General features: G+C 37.8%; 1 protein-coding gene across 3 annotated transcripts; it reads right to left on the bottom strand.

The window, feature by feature from the left end:
* Positions 1 to 10,435: 10,435 nt before the first annotated feature.
* On the bottom strand, positions 10,436 to 16,982 carry LOC121236323 (protein PHR1-LIKE 3-like). Of its 3 annotated transcripts, none has more exons than XM_041132779.1 (7): positions 16,772 to 16,982; positions 16,486 to 16,693; positions 14,431 to 14,507; positions 14,110 to 14,164; positions 13,410 to 13,488; positions 12,933 to 13,002; positions 10,436 to 11,036 (listed from the first exon to the last, which is right to left on the bottom strand). In XM_041132779.1, the coding sequence occupies exons 2-7, from the start codon at positions 16,673 to 16,675 to the stop codon at positions 10,608 to 10,610; spliced, it is 900 nt and encodes a 299-aa protein (XP_040988713.1). In that variant the 5' UTR covers positions 16,676 to 16,693; positions 16,772 to 16,982; the 3' UTR covers positions 10,436 to 10,607. The 3 variants fall into 3 exon arrangements, with proteins under 3 accessions (XP_040988713.1, XP_040988715.1, XP_040988716.1); XM_041132781.1 differs by having other exon boundaries at positions 16,486 to 16,689; positions 16,777 to 16,982; XM_041132782.1 differs by having other exon boundaries at positions 12,933 to 12,999; positions 16,486 to 16,689; positions 16,777 to 16,982.
* Positions 16,983 to 20,045: the final 3,063 nt, after the last annotated feature.

Below are 20,045 nucleotides of genomic sequence, written 5' to 3'. Positions count from 1 at the left end.
CTTATTCTCATCCATACATGCCACACGACTCTAAGCCAACCCTGAGGCTTAAGCACCATGCAACCATGATTAGGACAGATTACCAATTACATATGGTGAATCCATCCAGCACATGTGTCTTACCAGATTACACATGTACCTTACCCCTTTATCACCTAAGACCAACATATAACACGTTGATCACCTGCTTGTATAAACAAGCACCATACTTCGATACCAACCTTCTCTTAACCCGGCTAACATGACTTTTCATGCTACCCGTCCCTTTTGACAGTTCATCCCAACACTTAACACGACAAGACTCCGTTCACAACTATACCTTATGTCACGTTGTATAGCTAGAGACTACTCTCAAGCTACACAGTGACCTTGTCACGTCATCTGACATCTCGCTACGTCATTTCTACGCCAACTCCTAACTCATCACGAGTACAGTCCCTCACGTACTCCTATCACATTGTGACATCTCGTCACGTTCCTGCTACGTCATTCTTACACTAACTTCTCACCCATCATAAGCATGACTGCCAGTAACCATGTCACTTAGTGACATTCCCCAGTCATGCTTCCACTGCGCACTCTTACACTTGTTCTGCCACTTCACACATACTCTCAACCATAAGTCAATCACGGCGACACCTATCACCTTAGACTACAGGCCACATCACAGCCACTTTGAGACACTGGTCCACGGTTTTCGACGCTACTCATCACGCTCTACGCCCATCAATCACCCAATCATCCTTATCTCTGTGACACGCCACACGGTGTGTCGTTTCACCTCATGGACTCCACGCTTACTCCATTCACACACGCTACAACCCATCACCATTACGGCATACGAGTCATATAGTGCCTCACTCCATCACATGGAGTATACTCCACATGTACTCCCTTCATATACGCTACGCCACATAGAGTACACTCAACGTGTACTCTTCTCATTCCACACTACGCCAGGAGGTTATATTTTACATATACTCTCCTTATCCCACACTACGCCACGAGAGTACACACTCTCTTCCCAATCCACATGTCACCACGCCACCATTACAGCATAGTTCACAACACTACACAACACAATTCCCAACTATGCCCAACATTTCACTACACAGAAACGCCGACACTTCATATACATAGCACATCACATCTCCATACTACACAGCGAACTCCACAAATATCAACAACATAGTCCACAACCTAACCAATCAACTAATAACATAAATAACGAGGGATAGAGGGTTATACCATCGATGGGCTAACCCGTGCGTTGCTCACTGACTGTCATGATCAATGACGTCGAAAGGGTCATACATGACGGCTAACCCACATACAGTAGTTGTCACCATGTATGGTTGCGGTTTGGGCTTAGGGCTAGGCTAGAGGAGGCCAAGGGAGGCTGAAGGTGGTCTCATGGCGGCTGGGGTGGCGAAGCGATGGGTTTCCAAGTGGAAACCCGTGTGTCTCAAAGCATGAGAAATGGAGAGGGGCTTGGCTGGTCACGACTAGCCATGAAGGGGCTTAAGGGGTTGCTGGTGAAGCTATGCTGGCGAGGTGGAGGCGGCACGACGGCCTATGGCGGCAGATCTAAGCCAATAGGTGGAAAGGAGCTGTGAAAGAGTGAGAGAGAGTGAGAATGCGTGAGGGGTAGATCGAGGCTACCGGTGGTTGGGGTAGGCCAATGGTGGCCAAAGGAATCTCGAGACGGTGGCTGGCCGCGGTGGGTGGTGGTGGAAAGGAGAGAACCCGTGCGTGAGGGAGGGAGAGAGCCCGTGCGTGTGGGGGAGGCTATAGGCCTCGGGTCAAGGGGAGGAGGAAGAGGGAAGGAAGGAGGAGCTCATGGAGGCGCTTGGTGGTAGTGGGTGGCCGTGCAGGGCGCACGGAAGAGAAATGGGTTTTACCCATTTCGGCTAACTTACCGTGAAAAGAGAGGGAGAACTGCACGTAGGGTTCACCAGTGGAGGGAAGGAGCTCACCAGCGCGAGGGGTTACCGGTGGTGGTGGAGGTGAGGCTAGGAGCGCATGGCGGCACCGGGTTGGGCTGAGGGAGAAATGGCTAGGAGAGGGGCAGCGTGCGACATAAGAGAGAGGGAGGAGAGAGAGAGGGAAGGGAAAAGTGAGGGAGAAAGAGAGAGGCTTGGTTATTTAATCCAGTCCCTCATCTTGGGATCCTCAAAACGATCTAACGGTAGGGAATTAAAATACTGATTTGAAAATGCATAAACATTAACTTATTTAAAAGCACTGAGAGGAATTAAGGAAAAATATTATTTAAACTAAACTTTAGTTTATAAAATAATATTCCTTCATCATTAATAAAATGATGAAGTCTTATTTAATATCTTTAAAAGAATAAACCATTTAATTAATTAAAGCTTTCAACATAATTTAAATCTCATAATATTTTAAATAGCTGAAATCATTTTAATAAATGATATTAAAATGATTTTCGACAATTATAATATTTTTGGAGCTCTTCAAAAATATTATAATTATCTTATTTAAAATCAAACTTAGTTCAATAACACTGAAAATACCTCATATAAATATTTTCAGTGCATTTAAAACACTGGGCGTACTTTAGAAATCACATAATATCTTTAGAAACACGTCATCGAGGTTCAGCACGCATAATGAGACTCGCAGTCACTGGAGAGAAGGGCAAAGTGTTACATAATTTCCTTCCTTGGAACTTGCTTACATCAAAAAGAAGGAGCGTGCGTAAGAATGAAGGAGCGGAGTGTTACAGGATCGCTCTGTCGACTCCAACACCCTCCTCAGGCGCAACATTTCTGCCCTGGTAGTAGCCTTCTCCATCTCCGCCATGTGCAAGGCAAAACTATCACAGGCATGGAGAGTTTGGATGCGAAGGAGATTAGAACGTAGGCCGCACGACTTCCTCACAAAGAGAGTCAAGGTGTGCTTCCAAGGAGTGAGCGTAGCCATCCGACTGCTCCAAGCAGCATTGTAGATAGTCCCTCTCAGCTTTAAGGCGGTCGTTCTCTTGCTTGGCAAAATAAGAGAACTTCCGCCACTCATGAACTTTCTCCTTCAAGTGGGCCCTGTCATCTATAATCCAAGATGTCAAAGCATCCACATTCTGTGCAAGCACAAAGGACTAGCTAAACTCTAGACAAGCAAAAGATATAACAGGCACAAAGGATAACAGGCGCCCCACAAGCAAAAAAATGTGTATGGAAAAGAGCCTTACCGGAGATAACATTTTCCTCAAGCGCTTAGTCATCTCCACAACTGCCTCTGAAGGAGGCAAAGAGCAGCGAGGGCCAGCAACCTCCGCCCAACTGGCATCTCCTATTACACTAGCTTCAACCCAACTGGCATCTTCCCCGATTAGTAAGTGATCATGAAGGATACGCACACGAGAATGGTAATTAGAGTCAATTGTCATCACGTCATGTCCATGTCCTTCTATAAATAATCTATGAGAAGTAACAAACACTTCACTTCATCTTTACATACACTTATTCTCATACTATGTTACTGACTTAAGTATCGGAGACTCTCCAGGGTAACTAGTGCCATCTCTTTATTGTCACAAGTCATTCGTACAGTTGGTGGTGTGAAACATGTCCTTTACACGTAGATTTGCACTCGAAGCACTTGATTCTGGTGAAAATATGGTGTTTGATAATTCTACTAGTGAGCACTTTTGCCTCTGGAGTCTCCCTCTACTTTTACAGATGGAACGAAAACTTTCTTCTCCTGGGCACGCAATTTGCAGGCGGGGTTTTCCTAGGTACATCTCTAATTCATTTCTTGAGCAATTGAAATTGCAAATTAGGTTGGCCTTGGATGGACTGTGAGGCACGTAGGGAAATCAAGTTTGGGAACAAAGTGCGTAGACGGAGATGAGTGAGGGGAAGGGGTTCGAAAATATGAAGACGTTTTCTCCTTTCCACTGAAAAAGTTGAAGATGTTGTTCCTTTCCTTTGAAAAGGCAAAACCTATTTGACAGTGACTTTGTCTATCACGTACCTCCTTACTCCTTCTTCGAACTCACGAACCAGATCCACCAGAACTCCTTACTCCTTCTTCGAACTCACGAACCAGATCTACAAGAACTAATGCGCAGAGTGCATAGCAGAGAATATAGAAATAGTAATGGAGTTAATCAGAGAATTATGACACAAGAATGAATCACAGAATTTCTTGAACTAGTTGAGAGATTTTCGAGCAATCACTAAGCTCCTTACAACGGCATTTCAATCAGATCATACATGCCTTCTTTACATCATTCTCCTACTTTTATAGAAAAAAATAACAGAAGTAACTAACAAACTCGTGAAAAACTTCCTATTTCCGTCCCAAAGCAAAACAACGCCGCGCCAACTTATTCTTTATAACCTATAACAACTCAAAACGAAACGTTTCATTAAACCCAAACACCCTTATTGCGCACCGTTTTATTAATCCCCAACGCACCGTATTGACTGGCCGTTATTATGGTTACCTTCTAAACCACTAGTGCTCGATCCCTCAAGCCAAATCTCACATAACCTTCAACCCAGATCCCACATGACATTCTCCCCCTCTTAAAGGACTTGCACACAAGTCCTTCAACCCAAATCCCACCATTTACAATACAGTAGCTACTAAATGAGGATAAAGTTGCCTCAATTTCCAAAGACATTCCCAAGAGGAATCCTCAGAAGCATCTCCCACCCAACTCACTAAAACTTCAGTCATGGCATGGTTACCTCTCTTCTGCATTTGCCTCTCCAATATCTCCCGTGGCTCAGGTTGCAAGTGACCACTAGAATTAGTGGGAGGCAAAGTTGGTAAGGGAATGATGTGCTGCCCCAGCTTTTTTTTTAAACAAGACACATGGAAAACGGGGTGAATTTTGGATAAGGGTGGCAAATCCAGTTTATAAGCTACTGAGCCAACTTTCTGCAGAGCTTGAAATGGCCCATAAAACCTTGGAGCTAACTTCATGTTATGACGCATAGCCACAGTCTTCTGCCTATAAGGCTGAAGCCGTAAGAAAACCCAATCACCAACCTGAAAGGATCTTTTTGTTCTCCCTTTATCAGCAAAAAATTTCATCCTGTGCTGTGCCTTTGCCATGTTATCTTTCAACAAACTCAACAGTTCAGCTCTTGTTCTCAACTGCTGATCCACAACATGATTAGAGGAAATGTCAGGCACATAAGAGATGAGTTTAGGTGGACCATAACCATAAAGAGCCTCGAAAGGAGTCATCTGAATGGAAGAATGTAGAGTAGTGTTATAGCACCACTCAGCCATAGCCATCCATGAAGTCCACTCCTTTGGTTGTTGACTGCAGTAACATCTCAAGTAACCCTCCAAGCATTTATTTAATGCTTCTGTTTGTCCATCAGATTGAGGATGGTATGAAGATGTAAAGTCCAAAGAAACACCTTGCAAGAGAAACAGCTGCTTCCTAAAAGAACTTGTGAAAACTGCATCTCTGTCAGAAACTATGGATCGAGGTAAGCCATGCAACTTGAAAACACCATTAAGAAAAATGTGAGCTACCTTAACTACAGTGTAAGGATGGGAGAGAGGAAAGAAATGAGCAAATTTAGTGAGTCTGTCCACAACAGACAACACTACAGAAAACCCATTAGAAAGGGGCAAACCCTCAATGAAATCCATGGATATATCCAACCATGGGGAATCAGGAATAGGTAAGGGTTGTAAAAGGCCAGGATACTTCACATTCTCACTTTTACTGACTTGACAAGTCTCACATTCCTTGACTAGCTTCCTCACATCCTTTCTCATACCTGGCCACCAAAAATCCCTTCATGCTCTCTGAAGAGTCTTGTGATAACCAACATGGCCAGCTTATGGATTCTCATGAATATACTGCAAGATCTTGGACAAAATAGATGAAGATGGGACCACAACTATTTTGCCCTTTCTGAGTAACAACCCTTGCTGAGTAGAGAAATATTTTGGACCTTACTGCCCTTGCTGTAATTTAGGAACCAAATCAACATAATCAGGAAAACAAGAATAACTCTGCTTAAGTTCTTCAATCCACAAGGGAGTGGGAAAAGAAATCATAGCCACCACAGCTTGTTCTTCCTCATCTTTCCTGGAAAGGGCATCAACAACCAGATTTTCCTTGCCCTTTTTATAATCCACTGTGAAATCATAACCAATGAGTTTTGAAATCCATTTATGTTGTACCTCAGTACCAATTTTCTGTTCTACCAAGAACTTAAGAGCTTGTTGATCAGTCTTGATTTTAAAAGGATGACCCAAGAGATAAGGCCTCCATCTCTGAACAACAGATACCAAAGCCAGAAGTTCTTTTTCATAGATTGATAATAGCAGGACTTTTCCCTTCAAAGCTTTGCTATAAAAGGCTATGGGTTGAGACTCTTGCATCAAAACTGCCCCAAGACCAAAACCAGAAGCATCACACTCGATGGTGAAGACTTTAGTGAAATCAGGTAACCTCAACACAGGAGGATTGGTAACAACTGCTTTCAACAACTCAAATGCAACAGCAGCCTTATCATTCCAACAAAAAGAATTTTTCTTCAATAAAGTTGTTAAAGGAGCTACTATAGTCCCATAAGCTCTTATAAATTTCCTGTAGTAGCCCGTTAATCCTAGAAATCCTCTCAAGGACTTCAAAGTTTTAGGAACAGGCCAATTAACAATAGCTGCAGTCTTGGCTGGATCTGTTTTAACTCCTTCCCCAGTTATGATGTGGCCTAAATACTCAATGTCTTGCACTCCAAACTTGCACTTCGACATTTTTGCATAAAGAGTATGCTGTCTTAATGTACTTAAAACAGTCTTGACATGCAACAAATGCTCAGCCATATCCTTACCGTATATAAGGATATCATAAAAAGAAAACCAAGACAAACCTTCTCAAAAAAGGCTTGAAAATGTGGTTCATTAAACCTTGAAAAGTAGCAGGGGCATTAGTGAGTCCAAATGGCATCACTAGAAACTCACAATGGCCCTCATGGGTTCGAAAGGCTGTCTTTGGAATATCTCCCTCTCTCACACGAATCTGGTGGTATCCAGCCCTTAAATCCATCTTTGAAAAAATTCTAGCCCCAAACAATTCATCAAGTAATCATCTATAACAGGGATTGGAAATTTATCTTTGATAGTTTCATGGTTTAAGGCCCTATAATCGATGCACATACGCCAAGTGCCATCAACCTTCTTAACCAACAACACAAGAGAAGAGAAAGGGCTTTGGCTTGGCCTAACCACACCAGATTGCAGCAATTCATGGACAATTTTCTCAATCTCATATTTCTGATAATGAGGATACCTGTAGGGTCGAACTGAAATAGGAGAAACCCCCTCCTTGAGGTTGATTGGATGGTCAAAAGCTCTTCTTGGGGGCAAGCCAACATGTTCATCAAATACATCACTGAACTCTTCAAGTAAGTCAGTCATTGGTCTTTCTGCACAAACTTCTACCTGTTACTGCTTCACAGGCAATAACTGCAAGAACCAACCTTGTTTATTCACAAAATGGGACTTAAACCCTGCCTTACCAGACATCATCTGTATACTGGCACAATTTAAACCTTGTAAGCTCACCATTTACCACCCCACTCAAACTGTATAGACATATCAAGAAAATTTCAAGTAATAGAGCCCAAGGTCTTCAACCATTGGACCCCGAGGACAACATCACAACCTCCCAAAGCCAAAACATGGAAGGGCACAGAAAATCTTGAGCCTTGAATTTTAAAAGTCTCCACACCACTGCCTTGACTCAAAAGTTTTTCTCTATTGGCCACTCTAACTTGCAAAGTAGAGGCTTGGTGAGCAATCAATTTAGCATCCTTGACTACTAAGGGATCCACAAAATTATGTGTGCTCCCAGAGTCTACTAGGATTTCAACATCACAAGAACCTACACACCCATACAATCTCATGGCATTCGCACTGATAGAGCCAGAAATAGCATTGACAGATACTTCTAAGGCATCAGCATCTATAGGATCTTGTTCAGCATTTTCAATACACAGAGGCTTTTCACCATTAGACTGATGTAAGTCATCAACATCTCCTTGAATAAAGTAAACCTTAGTCTTCTTACAAACATGATTCGGGTTCCATTTCTCTTCGCAATGAAAACATAACCCTTTCCTCCTCTTCTCATCCATGTGAGAAGCATTCACTCTCTTCCAGGGAAGAGCATTCTTGATGCCTTCATCACTAAAGTCTTTAAGTGCATTCTGATTAACTGGCCATTTCTCAGCAAAATGAGGATTTGGCCTCCAAGATTTCCTTGAAGACAAAACATACTCTTCTTATAACTTGGCTAACCCAAGAGCAGCCCCTAAGTTCATTGGATTAAACATTTTGACAGGGACTCTAATGTCATCTTTTAGCCCACTGATATAACAGCTCATTTTATGTCTATCAGATAAACCTTTCAACCTGTTAAACAATGCCTCAAATTGTGTGATATAGAGACTAACAGAACTAGTTTGTTTTAATCTCATTAAGGCCTCCATTGGATCATCAAATGCTGATGGTCCAAATCTACCTTGCATAGCCACCACCAAGGTCTCCCAAGAATTAAATTGGCCCGAATCCAAGGCATTTTGGTACCACACCAATGCCTCACCCTCCATATGGTGTGATGCCACCATTAATTTCTGATGAAAAGGTATTTGAAAGCAATCAAAGTATTGATTAGTTTTAAAGATCCATCCCACAGGATCAAGACCAGTAAAACGAGGAAAATCCAACCTAAACCCTTTCTGAAAGACACCTCTTTTCTCATGATTCCTAGGAGGCTGATCTTTATCTCCAGACACCTCCCTATCACTACGAGACATTTCATTCACAATTTCCACAACAGATCTCAACATATCAGAAAGTTGATCTAACCTTTCTATTATCCCCGTGATAGAGTGTTGATGATGTTGAAGCTGTACTTGTACTGCTTCATAAAGTTTTGGAGATGCATCTTGCTGACCTTTAGTTGCACCATGTGTTCCTTCTGCCATCACGATCTCTATTGCAAGGATCGCCTACTGCTGATACCAATTGTCACGTACCTCCTTACTCCTTCTTCGAACTCACAAACCAGATCCACCAGAACTCCTTTCTCCTTCGAACTCACGAACCAGATCTACAAGAACTACTGCGCAGAGTGCATAGCAGAGAATATAGAAATAGTAATGGAGTTAATCAAAGAATTATGACACAAGAATGAATCACATAATTTCTTGAACTAGTTAAGAAATTTTCGAGCAATCCCTAAGCTCCTTACAACGGCATTTCAATCAGATCATACATGCCTTCTTTACATCCCCCTTTTTATAGAAAACAATAACAGAAGTAACTAACAGACTCGTGAAAAACTTCCTATTTCCATCCCGAAGCAAAATGACGCCGCGCCGACTTATTCTTTATAACCTATAACAACTTAAAACGAAACGTTTCATTAAACCCAAACATCCTTATTGCGCACCGTTTTATTAATCCCCAACGCACCGTATTGACTGGCTGTTAGTATGGTTACCTTCTGAACCACTAGTGCTCGATCCCTCAAGCCAAATCTCACATAACCTTCAACCCAGATCCCACATGACATTGTCATTGTGAAAGACACTCTGAAACCATCTTTCAAATTTCTCTCTCCAAACAAATCTCACATCTGTATTCAAATCGCACTTAAGAGAAAATCAAAAGAAACTTTTTTAGATAAAAAAAAGTTCATATTCGAAATGGCTTAATAGTGAAACAACCTATAGATTCGCTAAAGCAACCCCAGTTTATATGGACTTCACTTCAATTTGTGGCTAACGTGAAAGAGACTCAAGTTAGGTTTGGATATTACGTTGAGATAAGATGAATTGAGAGAAAAGTTAAAAATTGAATAAAATATTGTTATAATATTATTTTTTAATATTATTATTATTTTAGAATTTGAAAAAATTAAATTGTTTATTGTATTTTATGTAAAAATTTATAAAAATTGTAACGATGAGATGAGATGAGATAGGTTGAGAGTATTTCTCAATCCAAACTGAACCTCAATGGAACATCTCATATGGATTCTCTCCTTTCTCAAGTGGCTATAAGATTATGATTCTATAATAGTGTCAGATTCATCAATATTTGAATGTGGCTGCGTAACCTTCATTTGTTAAGATATAAAATTAATGATAAAATCTACATCTTCCTATCAATTTAAACTTTTAAGACAAGTGGTAATTTTACATGATATCAAAACAGAGATCTTTAATTCGAACCCTGACTCTACGTTATATCTCATATAATCAAATATTTCAGAGTCATCCATTGAGGGGAGTCTAACTCACACGCAAAGAAAAATGTTAAAATATAAAATAAATAATAAAATTTATTATTTTTATCGGCCTAAACTTTTGGGACAATGGATAATTTCACATCATTTACTAAAAGCTTAGAGTAGAAGATGGAGAAGTAATGTAGTTTTTCGACTATAAAATAAAGGCATTTGCCGCATTTAAAATATCTGATTCAAGGATATACAGACCACTGATGAGACAGTTGACAGAGGTTGGAACATGTAGATCAACAAGACATGTAAGAAAAGAATAGGGTTTCACATTCTGATCAAGGAAATATCCTACTGTTCATCCCATATTAGTCATCATCCATTCTATATCTCGCATGTTACCCTCCAAGGGCAATGAGTCTCCATTGCCAAATAAGGGCCTTGGTCTCTTCTTCAAACCCATTCCCATTGGAGAAACTGGGCTTCCAGTTGATGTCAAGCAGCTTTCAACAGAGCAGTCGCCAATTCGAGCAGGCAGATTGGAAGTGTTATTGTTGTCTAAAGCTGCAGCAATTTCCGACAAGGAGGGCATTTTCATGGTTTCGAGAGGATCCAGTCCTTGACAGTCATTGGAAACCTTGATTGCCAGTTCTGAGAGCTCTTCCCTGGCAGCTTCAAGCCCAGCAGATTCAGCAACCTGGTCGTTGAGAGCTTTGCAAGCCTTCTCCAGTATTGACTGCAGGTATTTGCCTTGCGCTTCAATCCGAAGTTGCAGATGACGCTGCACCTGCTTTGAAGAAAACCGTTGAGTAATGCTTTGCAAGCCAATTTATTTACGCCATGGATCTCAAGACGAGGGCATCTAAGTGGACAAATGTGACATAATAGTATATCAGTATGCTGTATGCCATGCCTGGGGGATTTTGAAGGAGACTGTATACATGATTCACGAGATAAACGCCCATTAGTAAACCACTAGACGCCTCTCATTCTTAGAGAGAATATCATGGGTCACCCAGCACATATGCTCAGGCAAAGCAAATGGAGTTCATTATAAATAACCTTATGCTAGGTAGAAAGGATCCATTTTGCGTCCATTTACACCAAAATCTCATACGGTCACAAAACGGGGCCTTCATGCTTCTCTCTCACCTTTTCTCAACTCTCCACTCACCGCACTCCCTTTTTTATCTTCATGGCATGGCCTTCCCATATTTTTTATGCATACATATGCGTCTTTTGGCTCAGCAAAGCAATTGAAAACTTAGGTAGCAAATATATAAAAGGAGTCAAAATACAGTGTATGTCAGGTTAAGGGCACATTTGTTCAGTAAGTTGCATTGGATACGCTTAGCTTACACTAAGCTTTATGCATGTATCTTCAACTATTGGGTAGTTTTATCCAAGATGAAGTAAAAGATTTTTGGGGTCATTCGAAGAAAGTGCAATTCACAAAGTAAAATAAATATGATTAGTGACAGAAACTATAGAGCCATTCGAACACACAAAATGCATGCCTGAAGTAGCCTAGATAAGCTGGCTATTTTGGAGCTTAGCCCAGGATAGTACCAGAAAGATGAGAGCCAGGGTGCTTTGCAAATTAGATATTTTTTTTTTTTATTGGCACCGGGTGTCTAGGAACAGCATCCCAACTAATCCCGGGGGTGCAAAAGCCCTCGGCAAGGAGTTTCCTGCAAGTGCACCTCGAGTAATTTAAGGGAAAATCCCCCAGTCCGATAGCCCCTAGAGATTGTTTGCACCCAATGGGATTTGAACCTTAGACCTGGGGGAGCATACCCCCAAACTCAAGACCTTTACCACTTAGCCAACCCCTAGGGGTTCACTTGAGTCAACCCCTAGATATTGAGGACTATGATCAAGTGAATTTGGATTTTCTTTCATCATCTGCTTGAGAGAAGTGGTTTTAAGGAGAAATGAACTTGGATAGCACATTGTCAGTGCGCTTTTCTGTATTGGCTTTCTAGCAACTCTCGTTGTTTGAGACAAGGAGATCCCCTTTCACCGTTACTTCTCATTATCTTTATGAAGGCTCTCAAACAAAATGTTACCAATTGCTGTTGATGGAGATTTTCTATATGGATTTTCAGTGTGAGTAAATAATCTTGATATGCTAAACATTTCACATATTTTTTGCAAATGATCCCGGATATTTTGTGGGGCAAACTTGATTCATCTCTAAACTGAGGGCCATTTTCTTATGTTTTGAAGCTGCTTCAGGCTTGAAAACAGATTTAACTAAGTCGGAGTTGGTTCCTGTGGGTAATGTCTCTAGTGTGGACAGTCTGGCTACCATTTTGGGATGCAAGGTATCCTCGGCCTCCCCCATAGATGCCTCTTTCAAGACAGTCTATTTGAGATTGCGTGATTGAGAAGATTTGAATGCCGATTTGCTATTTGGAAGAGATTGAGAAGATTTGAGTGCCGATTTGCTATTTGGAAGAGACTGTATTTGTCCAAAGGTGGTAGGATCCCTTGATCAAGAGTAACGATGGGACTTTGAGAATCATGACCAGATGCTAGACAAGCTCTGTCATCTAACTTCCTTATGGCCACGCATACATGTGGGTAACGAATTCCATGCGTGGTCAAAGTCATTAAATACTATTCTAAAACTTAATAAGCTGCATTTCATAGTGGGACAGACAAAAAAAAGAAAACCAACCTCCAGCTGCTCATGCAGTCTTCGTTGGACTTCCATTTGTACTCGCAATGCCTCGGTAACTTGATAACTGCTGTCGGAAGGATAAAAGTGCAGCGTCATGTCAAGATAGGATTTAGATGTTCTGTAACCACTAAGGGAGAGTAAATACATTTTGCACCCTCCAAATGATACACAATTTTCTATGTAATACTTAAACTACCAAAGTAGAGACATTGCACCATCCAAGTTACACTTTTTATCAAAGAGACCATCTCGCCCAATTCTAGCTGCTAAGATGGCAATAAATAAGTAATATGCCACGATCTTAACTGTCGGATCTTAACGGAGAGTGCACATTATAATTTTGAGAGTGTAATGTCTCTACTTTGGTAGTTTAGGTAGCATATAACAAATTGGGTATCAGTTTGTGGGTGCCAAAAGTATTTTCCTAAAAGAAGATTAAAGAGTTCTGGTAGAAACACGGAAAAGATGGCATACTCATTCAAATCTTGCACCATTATTCTTGAAGATGGCGATGAAGATGCACTAGTGTCCTGACTTTCTGCAATGCAAGAAGCTGCAATTCCAATTGCAGGCCATAATTAATCAATAAGAAATTAAAATGCCAATACTTGTCACCAGTATCATCTTCAAAGGCAAATATTATTTTCTTCCAATTTCCAACAAATTCCCCCCCCCCCCCCCCCCCCCATGTTTTTATAAGTAATTTACAGTTGACAAGAAGTAGTTTTCCAGAATTTCTGTAGACATGCATATTGTTGAAACCTAAACATATGCATTACGAAAAAAAAATGCTGCTGAAGAAGACAAATCAAAATAAAAAGAGCATTTAACAGAAATCTTAACTGTCCTGAAAAGAACATATATAAGTGAGAACTTCTATCTAAGAAACCCAGGCATGCACCTGCTGAATATGGAGTTTTCATCTTATTCAATTACATGACAAAATATGCCCAAAAGTTCTCCCTGGGTTTTTTGGAAGTTTCTTCCTTTTGGTGGACATTCTCATATATTCTGGTAGTTTCATTCTATTTAGTAAGGAATTGTCAAGACATTTAAAAAATCTGTACAACAAACAATGCTTCTTTCCTTTTGGGGGGGTGGGAAGGGGAGGGGGCAGGGCATAACATATAATAGTGTGGAAAATTAAATCTGTAAGTAAGATTAAGGTAAATACCATCCTTAGAGCTTTCAATAGATTCCTTGCAAGATTGCTTCCCCAAGCGGTATTTCTGCAAGAATAGGGCATCAAGGACTGAAAAAGCTTTATATACAAAACACCAGATAAACATATGTTATGGTGCAGGAAAAGACCAGGAGGTAGCCAAACGTGATAAACTATTGAGTTCAGAATTGTGTGCTACAGATGTTTGGTATCATCCAAGTCTCAAACACTTAACATCTCTCTCCCCCTTAATTTTTTGGATCATTTTTCCAAAAAAAGGGAAAACAAATGGAAGATCGGGCTCAAGGAGAAGAGAGTATAATAATAACAAACCTGGAGATGCGATTTTAAGTGATAAAGGGTGAGCCCTTTTACCCCCATTGTTCTCATAATAGTCTTAGGTGTTGCTTCTGCAAAGCACATAAACATGGCACCCAACAGTTTATCATTAAAACCAAAGAGAAACTAGCTGCCATAAGACAGAAGTACTGCCCAAACAAAAGCAGATGTGCTCAGCAGTGTTCAATATAAATCACCGTGTACAAATCGAGCACCGAATACCATAAGCCTGAACAAATGTTCATAAACTTAGTTTTCACATATTTCGATTAGTGATTAATCAGTAGAATTTCTAGGTGATCAAGACTGGAGTAGGAGGGTATATCCCACTTCCCAAACTAGGATATTTCCAATCTTCAAATCTATTTTTCAGCATAAGTCCCAATATGTTTCCTTTGAACTCAAGAGCCAGGCTGGGAAAAAAATTCAGTGATATAATTAGGAACCTGCCACCAATGGCCCCCCAAAATTTTTTTATAATTTAAAACTCTCCCTTTTTTTTCTCAAAATTTAATGTACATGGAAATTGCCCCCCCCCCCCCCCCCCCCAAAAAAAAAAAAAAAAAAAATTATAATCCTTGCGTACTGTGATACCCCATATGATAAGGATAAGGGTATGTGGCATATAGGATCCTACATTGCTTGGGAATGAGAAGTTTTTGCTCTTTATAAGGTTCTAATAGGGCTCCAATTGTATCATTGACTAATCCTTTTGAAGTATAGATCATGTGGTTTGGGTCTTCCATTGGGGCGTTACAAATGATATCAGAGTATATCCCAACCAACCAGAAATGTAGGACTTAAGCCGTGCCACCTACAACAGACTGGCCCAACGAGGACGTCGGTAATTTAAAAAGGTAGATTGTGATACCCCATATGATAAGGATAAGAGTAGGTAGTGTATGAGATCCTACATTACTTGGAAATGAGAAGTTCTTGCTCTTTATAAGATTCCAATGGGGCTCTAATTGTATCATCGACTAGTCTTTTTGGAATATAGGCCATGTGGTTTGGATAATCTATTGGGGCTTTACATGTACACAGGAAATATACAAAAGAAACTATGTTAATCACGTAGACAAACTTAATTTATGTTTCTTTTTCTTTTTTTAATTTGCTATGAATTTTTTATAGGTATTTTTAATTTTTTTATGACAAGAACTTATATCAAATAATATGAGTTTTATTGAAATGATTCAACAGAGAGAGCATAATCAGGTTGCAAACTCGGACACAAGGATTTGCTCAAAATCCCCATAAAACCATTGAACCACGGGAAAAAACAAAAACAAAAACAAAAAAATAAAAGCCCTACAGCTACTCTAATTTGTCTTGAAGCTAAACTATGTAGACCAACACTATGTTGACTAAAACGGTTCCAAAAACACATCCTTGTGGTGGTACTTCACATTGTTGAAGTATCCGAGAAACTTGGAATGAAGTACATTAACAATTATGTTTAACAATTGTGGAAAAAAATTAAGCCGAAGCTTCGTTGAAGCATCAATATCATATTATCATCATTATATAACATAAGAGTACTGTATATGGTTGTGTAGTACTCCGGAGGGAGAGGGGTATAATTGACAGAAATCAGAGTGAAGATGGTCATAATTCATGAGGTACACTCACAAAACAACTGAACCGGTAAAAAATAACGATGACAAAGATACAAATACTGACGGACAACATGCTGTCAACCTTGAAAAGAAAAACGAAAAAGGTAGCAATAAGAAATCTCGCCTGCCAAGAATGGAAATCACACTCCTATAATCACCTAAACTCGGCACAACCAAAAAGTACATCCAAAACCATCAACACTAAATAATACACCGTTATCCAAAAGTAACGCATTAAAAACATCTTATCCAAAAAATGAAACACGTTTAAGCGCCAAGATTCAAGCAAGTGAAAAGAACCCAGTAGCCAAAACAAAATCAAAAACCACAAAAATCTAAAAACCATGAAAAAAATATCTAAACAATAAATAAAAACAACCACGACCAAGAACAGTGATATTATAAGACTACTAGTTCAAAGTATTCGCACTCTCAGGGCCACCGAGCTGGGTCACAGCGTCGATAAACCTCTCGTGGAGCTCCGCAGTCCACCGGAGCCGAGGTTTCGGATCCGAAGTGAGGACCAAGCAAGCGTCGCCGGGTAGGTTCGTTCCGTCCAGAGATCCCTGGAACTCGCCGTGCCCGACATCGAGCGGTAGCGAGTGAATGGCCGAATACATTACCAAAGGCTTCGCTGGAAACACCCAAGAAGTAAGCGAAAACAGCGAGGACAGAATTTATCAAGAAACTAGAAAGATCCGGTTGGAGAGAGAATGGGTACCTGGGGTTCGGGGCTCGGAGCCCCGAATTGGTGAGAGAAGAAAGGAAGAAGAAAAAGATAACAGTGCTTCGTAAGAGTAGAGAGCACCTCTACATATATATATATATATAAATAATTATAAATATATATTGAACGAGGCATGCAGGGGCTGGACAGCGATGTCCTGTTTTGTCTGTGTCTCTCGTCTCCTCTCTTTCTCTCTCTCTCTCTCCATTTTCTGTGCTCTGTCTGTCCAAGATAGGGAGTGTGGGACTGTACGAGGGACTCGTAAAAAACAGCCTAAAGATGTGGCAATGTCTAATCTGGTTGGCATCTTCTACTTCTGTGCTTATTTTTAATAGGAAAAGTGTACAGATATATTTATAATGTAATTTTATTAAATTTATTTTATAATAAAAATAATTATATAATATAATAAATTATATCACATCACATCAATTATGATATTATTTTTATATAATTTTTTTGAAGTCAGAGTATTTTTCTTAATAAAAATAATCTTTTTAATATGATATAATAAAAATAATTTTATAATATAACGAATTATATCAAATTACATCAATTTATGATATTATTTTTGTGTAATCTTTTTGTAATTAAAATATTTTCCTTAATAAAAATTATATTTAATGTGTCGCCTACTATTTTTGGATAAAATGGATAAATATGAGACTTAGAGCTCGTTTAGATTGTGAGATGAGATGGTTTTAAATGAGTTGAATAAAATATTATTAGAATATTATTTTTTAATATTATTATTGTTTTAAGATTTGAAAAAATTGAATTGTTTATTATATTTTGTGTAAAAATTTAAAAAAATTATAATAATAAAATGAGATGAGTTGAGAGTGTAATGAGATGAGATAAGATGATTTTAAATAAAAGTTGAATAAAATGTTGTTATAATAATATTTAATATTATTATTATTTTGATATTTGAAAATTTTAAATTATTTATTATATTTTATATAAAAATTTGAGAAAGTTGTAATGATAAGATAAAATAAGATAAAATCCTTTCTATTATGGGCAAAGTATTAAATTCGTACTCATATTAAATGATCTCATTTCACGTTCTTTGGTTTGAACCATTACCGGAATCTTACCGCATGTTATTAAAATAAATGTTATAATTATAGAAATTCTACAAAACAAAAGTTACAAATTAATATAATTTTATATAATACATTAAATCTATTTTACAATAAAATTTATTTTAAATAAACAGTTGGTCTTATCTGATCTTATCTCAACGTCTAAATATTACTAAAACATAAATATTTTTCAATTTATCTTTCATGTTTTTTCATCTAATTATTACAATTTTCTCAAACTTTTATATAAAATACACAAAAAAAAATCAACTTCTTCAAAATCTAAAATAAAAAAATATATTAAAAAATTATATTCTGACAATATTTTAATTTTATAATATTTTTATTCAACTTTTTATTTCTTCATTTCCAAAACCTAATAAAAATCTTAATTCAAACTATTTTACTACTATTCACACACTATCTCATTATTGTTCACAAATTTTTCATCTCATCTAACCATTCAAACAAGATATAAAAATAATTTTACAATCTAACGTATTATATCAAGTTACATCAATTTGTAAATTTATTTTTATGATATTTCTTTGTATCTAAAATATTTCTCTTTTAATAATGCCACGCTAGAGCCAATAGATTCTTGCCAAGTGCCAACTCAAACAAATTTAGGAAAATATATTTTAAATCCAAAAAACATGATGTTTTTAAAGTAAAACAATAAATAAAAGAAAGTCACAGAAGAACAACTAAATTACAACTCAAATATTGATTTTTAGGTCTTTAAAGAAGTGAAATGTTCAATACTTTATATGAAAATGAACTGAAATGTGGAGTTTATATAAAAAAGTTTATATGTTTTTGTCCTGTTGTCAAAACACATCATTATTGTCTGATCAGAGTAATAATGCAAGTGACATTATAACTAGTTGTGATCGAAAACCCAAGATGTGTATGCAATTGTGATGAATAATTCCAACAGAAAAGAAAAAAAAAAATTGTGTAATTTCTAGCAAGAGTAATGATATATTCGCAACACATTATAAAATATATTATACAATAATATTATAAAAAAAGGATATTTTTATAAAAGAAAAATGTTATTTTTATAATATATTTTATAAAAATACTCTTCATTTAAAACATAATTACGTAAAATATTGTATATAAATTATTTTCTGATAATACCTATATGTAACGCTACTCTACAGTTAGATCACGAGTGCCATTCAAATCACACATGCATCAATGAATTGTCATAATTCCATGCATGTATGCATCTCTATCTTGCTGTCCTCTTGCCTTAACGCTGCTCTCTCTAGTTTGAATAGAGAGTTGAGATTGAAATGATATGACATACAATCTTTTTATAATTTTGTTTTAAATTAAAGATATTTTTATAAAGTAATTATAGGAGTATAATTTATTTTATAAAATGTTTTTATTTAGAACTCATTTGAATAATAAAATAATATGAGATGTTATAATTTTAGATGAGTTAAATAAAATATTATTAGAATATTATTTTTTAATATTATTATTATTTTAAAAATTGAAAAAATTAAATTATTTATTATATTTTATGTAAAAATTTAAAAAAATTATAATAATAAGATGAAATGAGTGAAATTTTCTCTGTATCTAAACGAACCCTTAAAATAAAGTAATAATAAAATATATATTATATATAAAATAAAGTTGTGTATTTAACAATATTTTCTTTATTAAATTCACCTAAAACAAGACGCTTAATTTCGGGATCTGCACTCAAAATATTCTCTATATATATACATGAATAGTGCCAATGTACCGGCCAGCTTTGATAGTTGGGCATGCCCGCGAATATAAATCTCTTTTTTTATTTTTTTAGCATATTTAAATATTTTTAAAAAATAAAGTAAATATATCAATATAATAAAAATTATTTTTTTAATTATTAAGTAAAAAAAATTAAATAGACAAAATAAAAAAATAAAGTCAAGCCACGTACTACCATATTCATATATATATATATATATTAGGTAGGGACCGTAGGGTACAGGGTGGTTGGAAGAGGGAGACAAAGCCAATCCAAAAGAAGGAAGGCCAAGAAGACAAAGGGCGGGAGGGTATGATGCAATCTGGACCCCTCCACGTAGTACTTGTACCAGTGGATCGATGCTATTCATCGGAAGAGGAACTCATGCAGACGACATTGGGAAACAAGCTGACAATGAA

The sequence above is a fragment of the Juglans microcarpa x Juglans regia genome, chromosome 1D (genome assembly GCF_004785595.1).
Source record: "Juglans microcarpa x Juglans regia isolate MS1-56 chromosome 1D, Jm3101_v1.0, whole genome shotgun sequence".
Lineage (NCBI taxonomy): Eukaryota > Viridiplantae > Streptophyta > Magnoliopsida > Fagales > Juglandaceae > Juglans > Juglans microcarpa x Juglans regia.
The sequence above is the reverse complement of the archived record's forward strand: the minus strand, read 5'-3'. Positions and strand labels throughout refer to the sequence as shown.

Excerpts from the sequence above, each read along its gene's own strand:
- LOC121236323 (XM_041132779.1), bottom strand. The coding sequence starts at position 16,675 with ATGTATTCGGCCATTCACTCGCTACCGCTCGATGTCGGGCACGGCGAG. Across the intron at positions 13,003-13,409 it reads ATGGTGCAAGATTTGAATGA|CAGTTATCAAGTTACCGAGG; the intron begins GTATGCCATCTT and ends TCCTTCCGACAG. Across the intron at positions 11,037-12,932 it reads GACTGCATGAGCAGCTGGAG|GTGCAGCGTCATCTGCAACT; the intron begins GTTGGTTTTCTT and ends TCTTCAAAGCAG.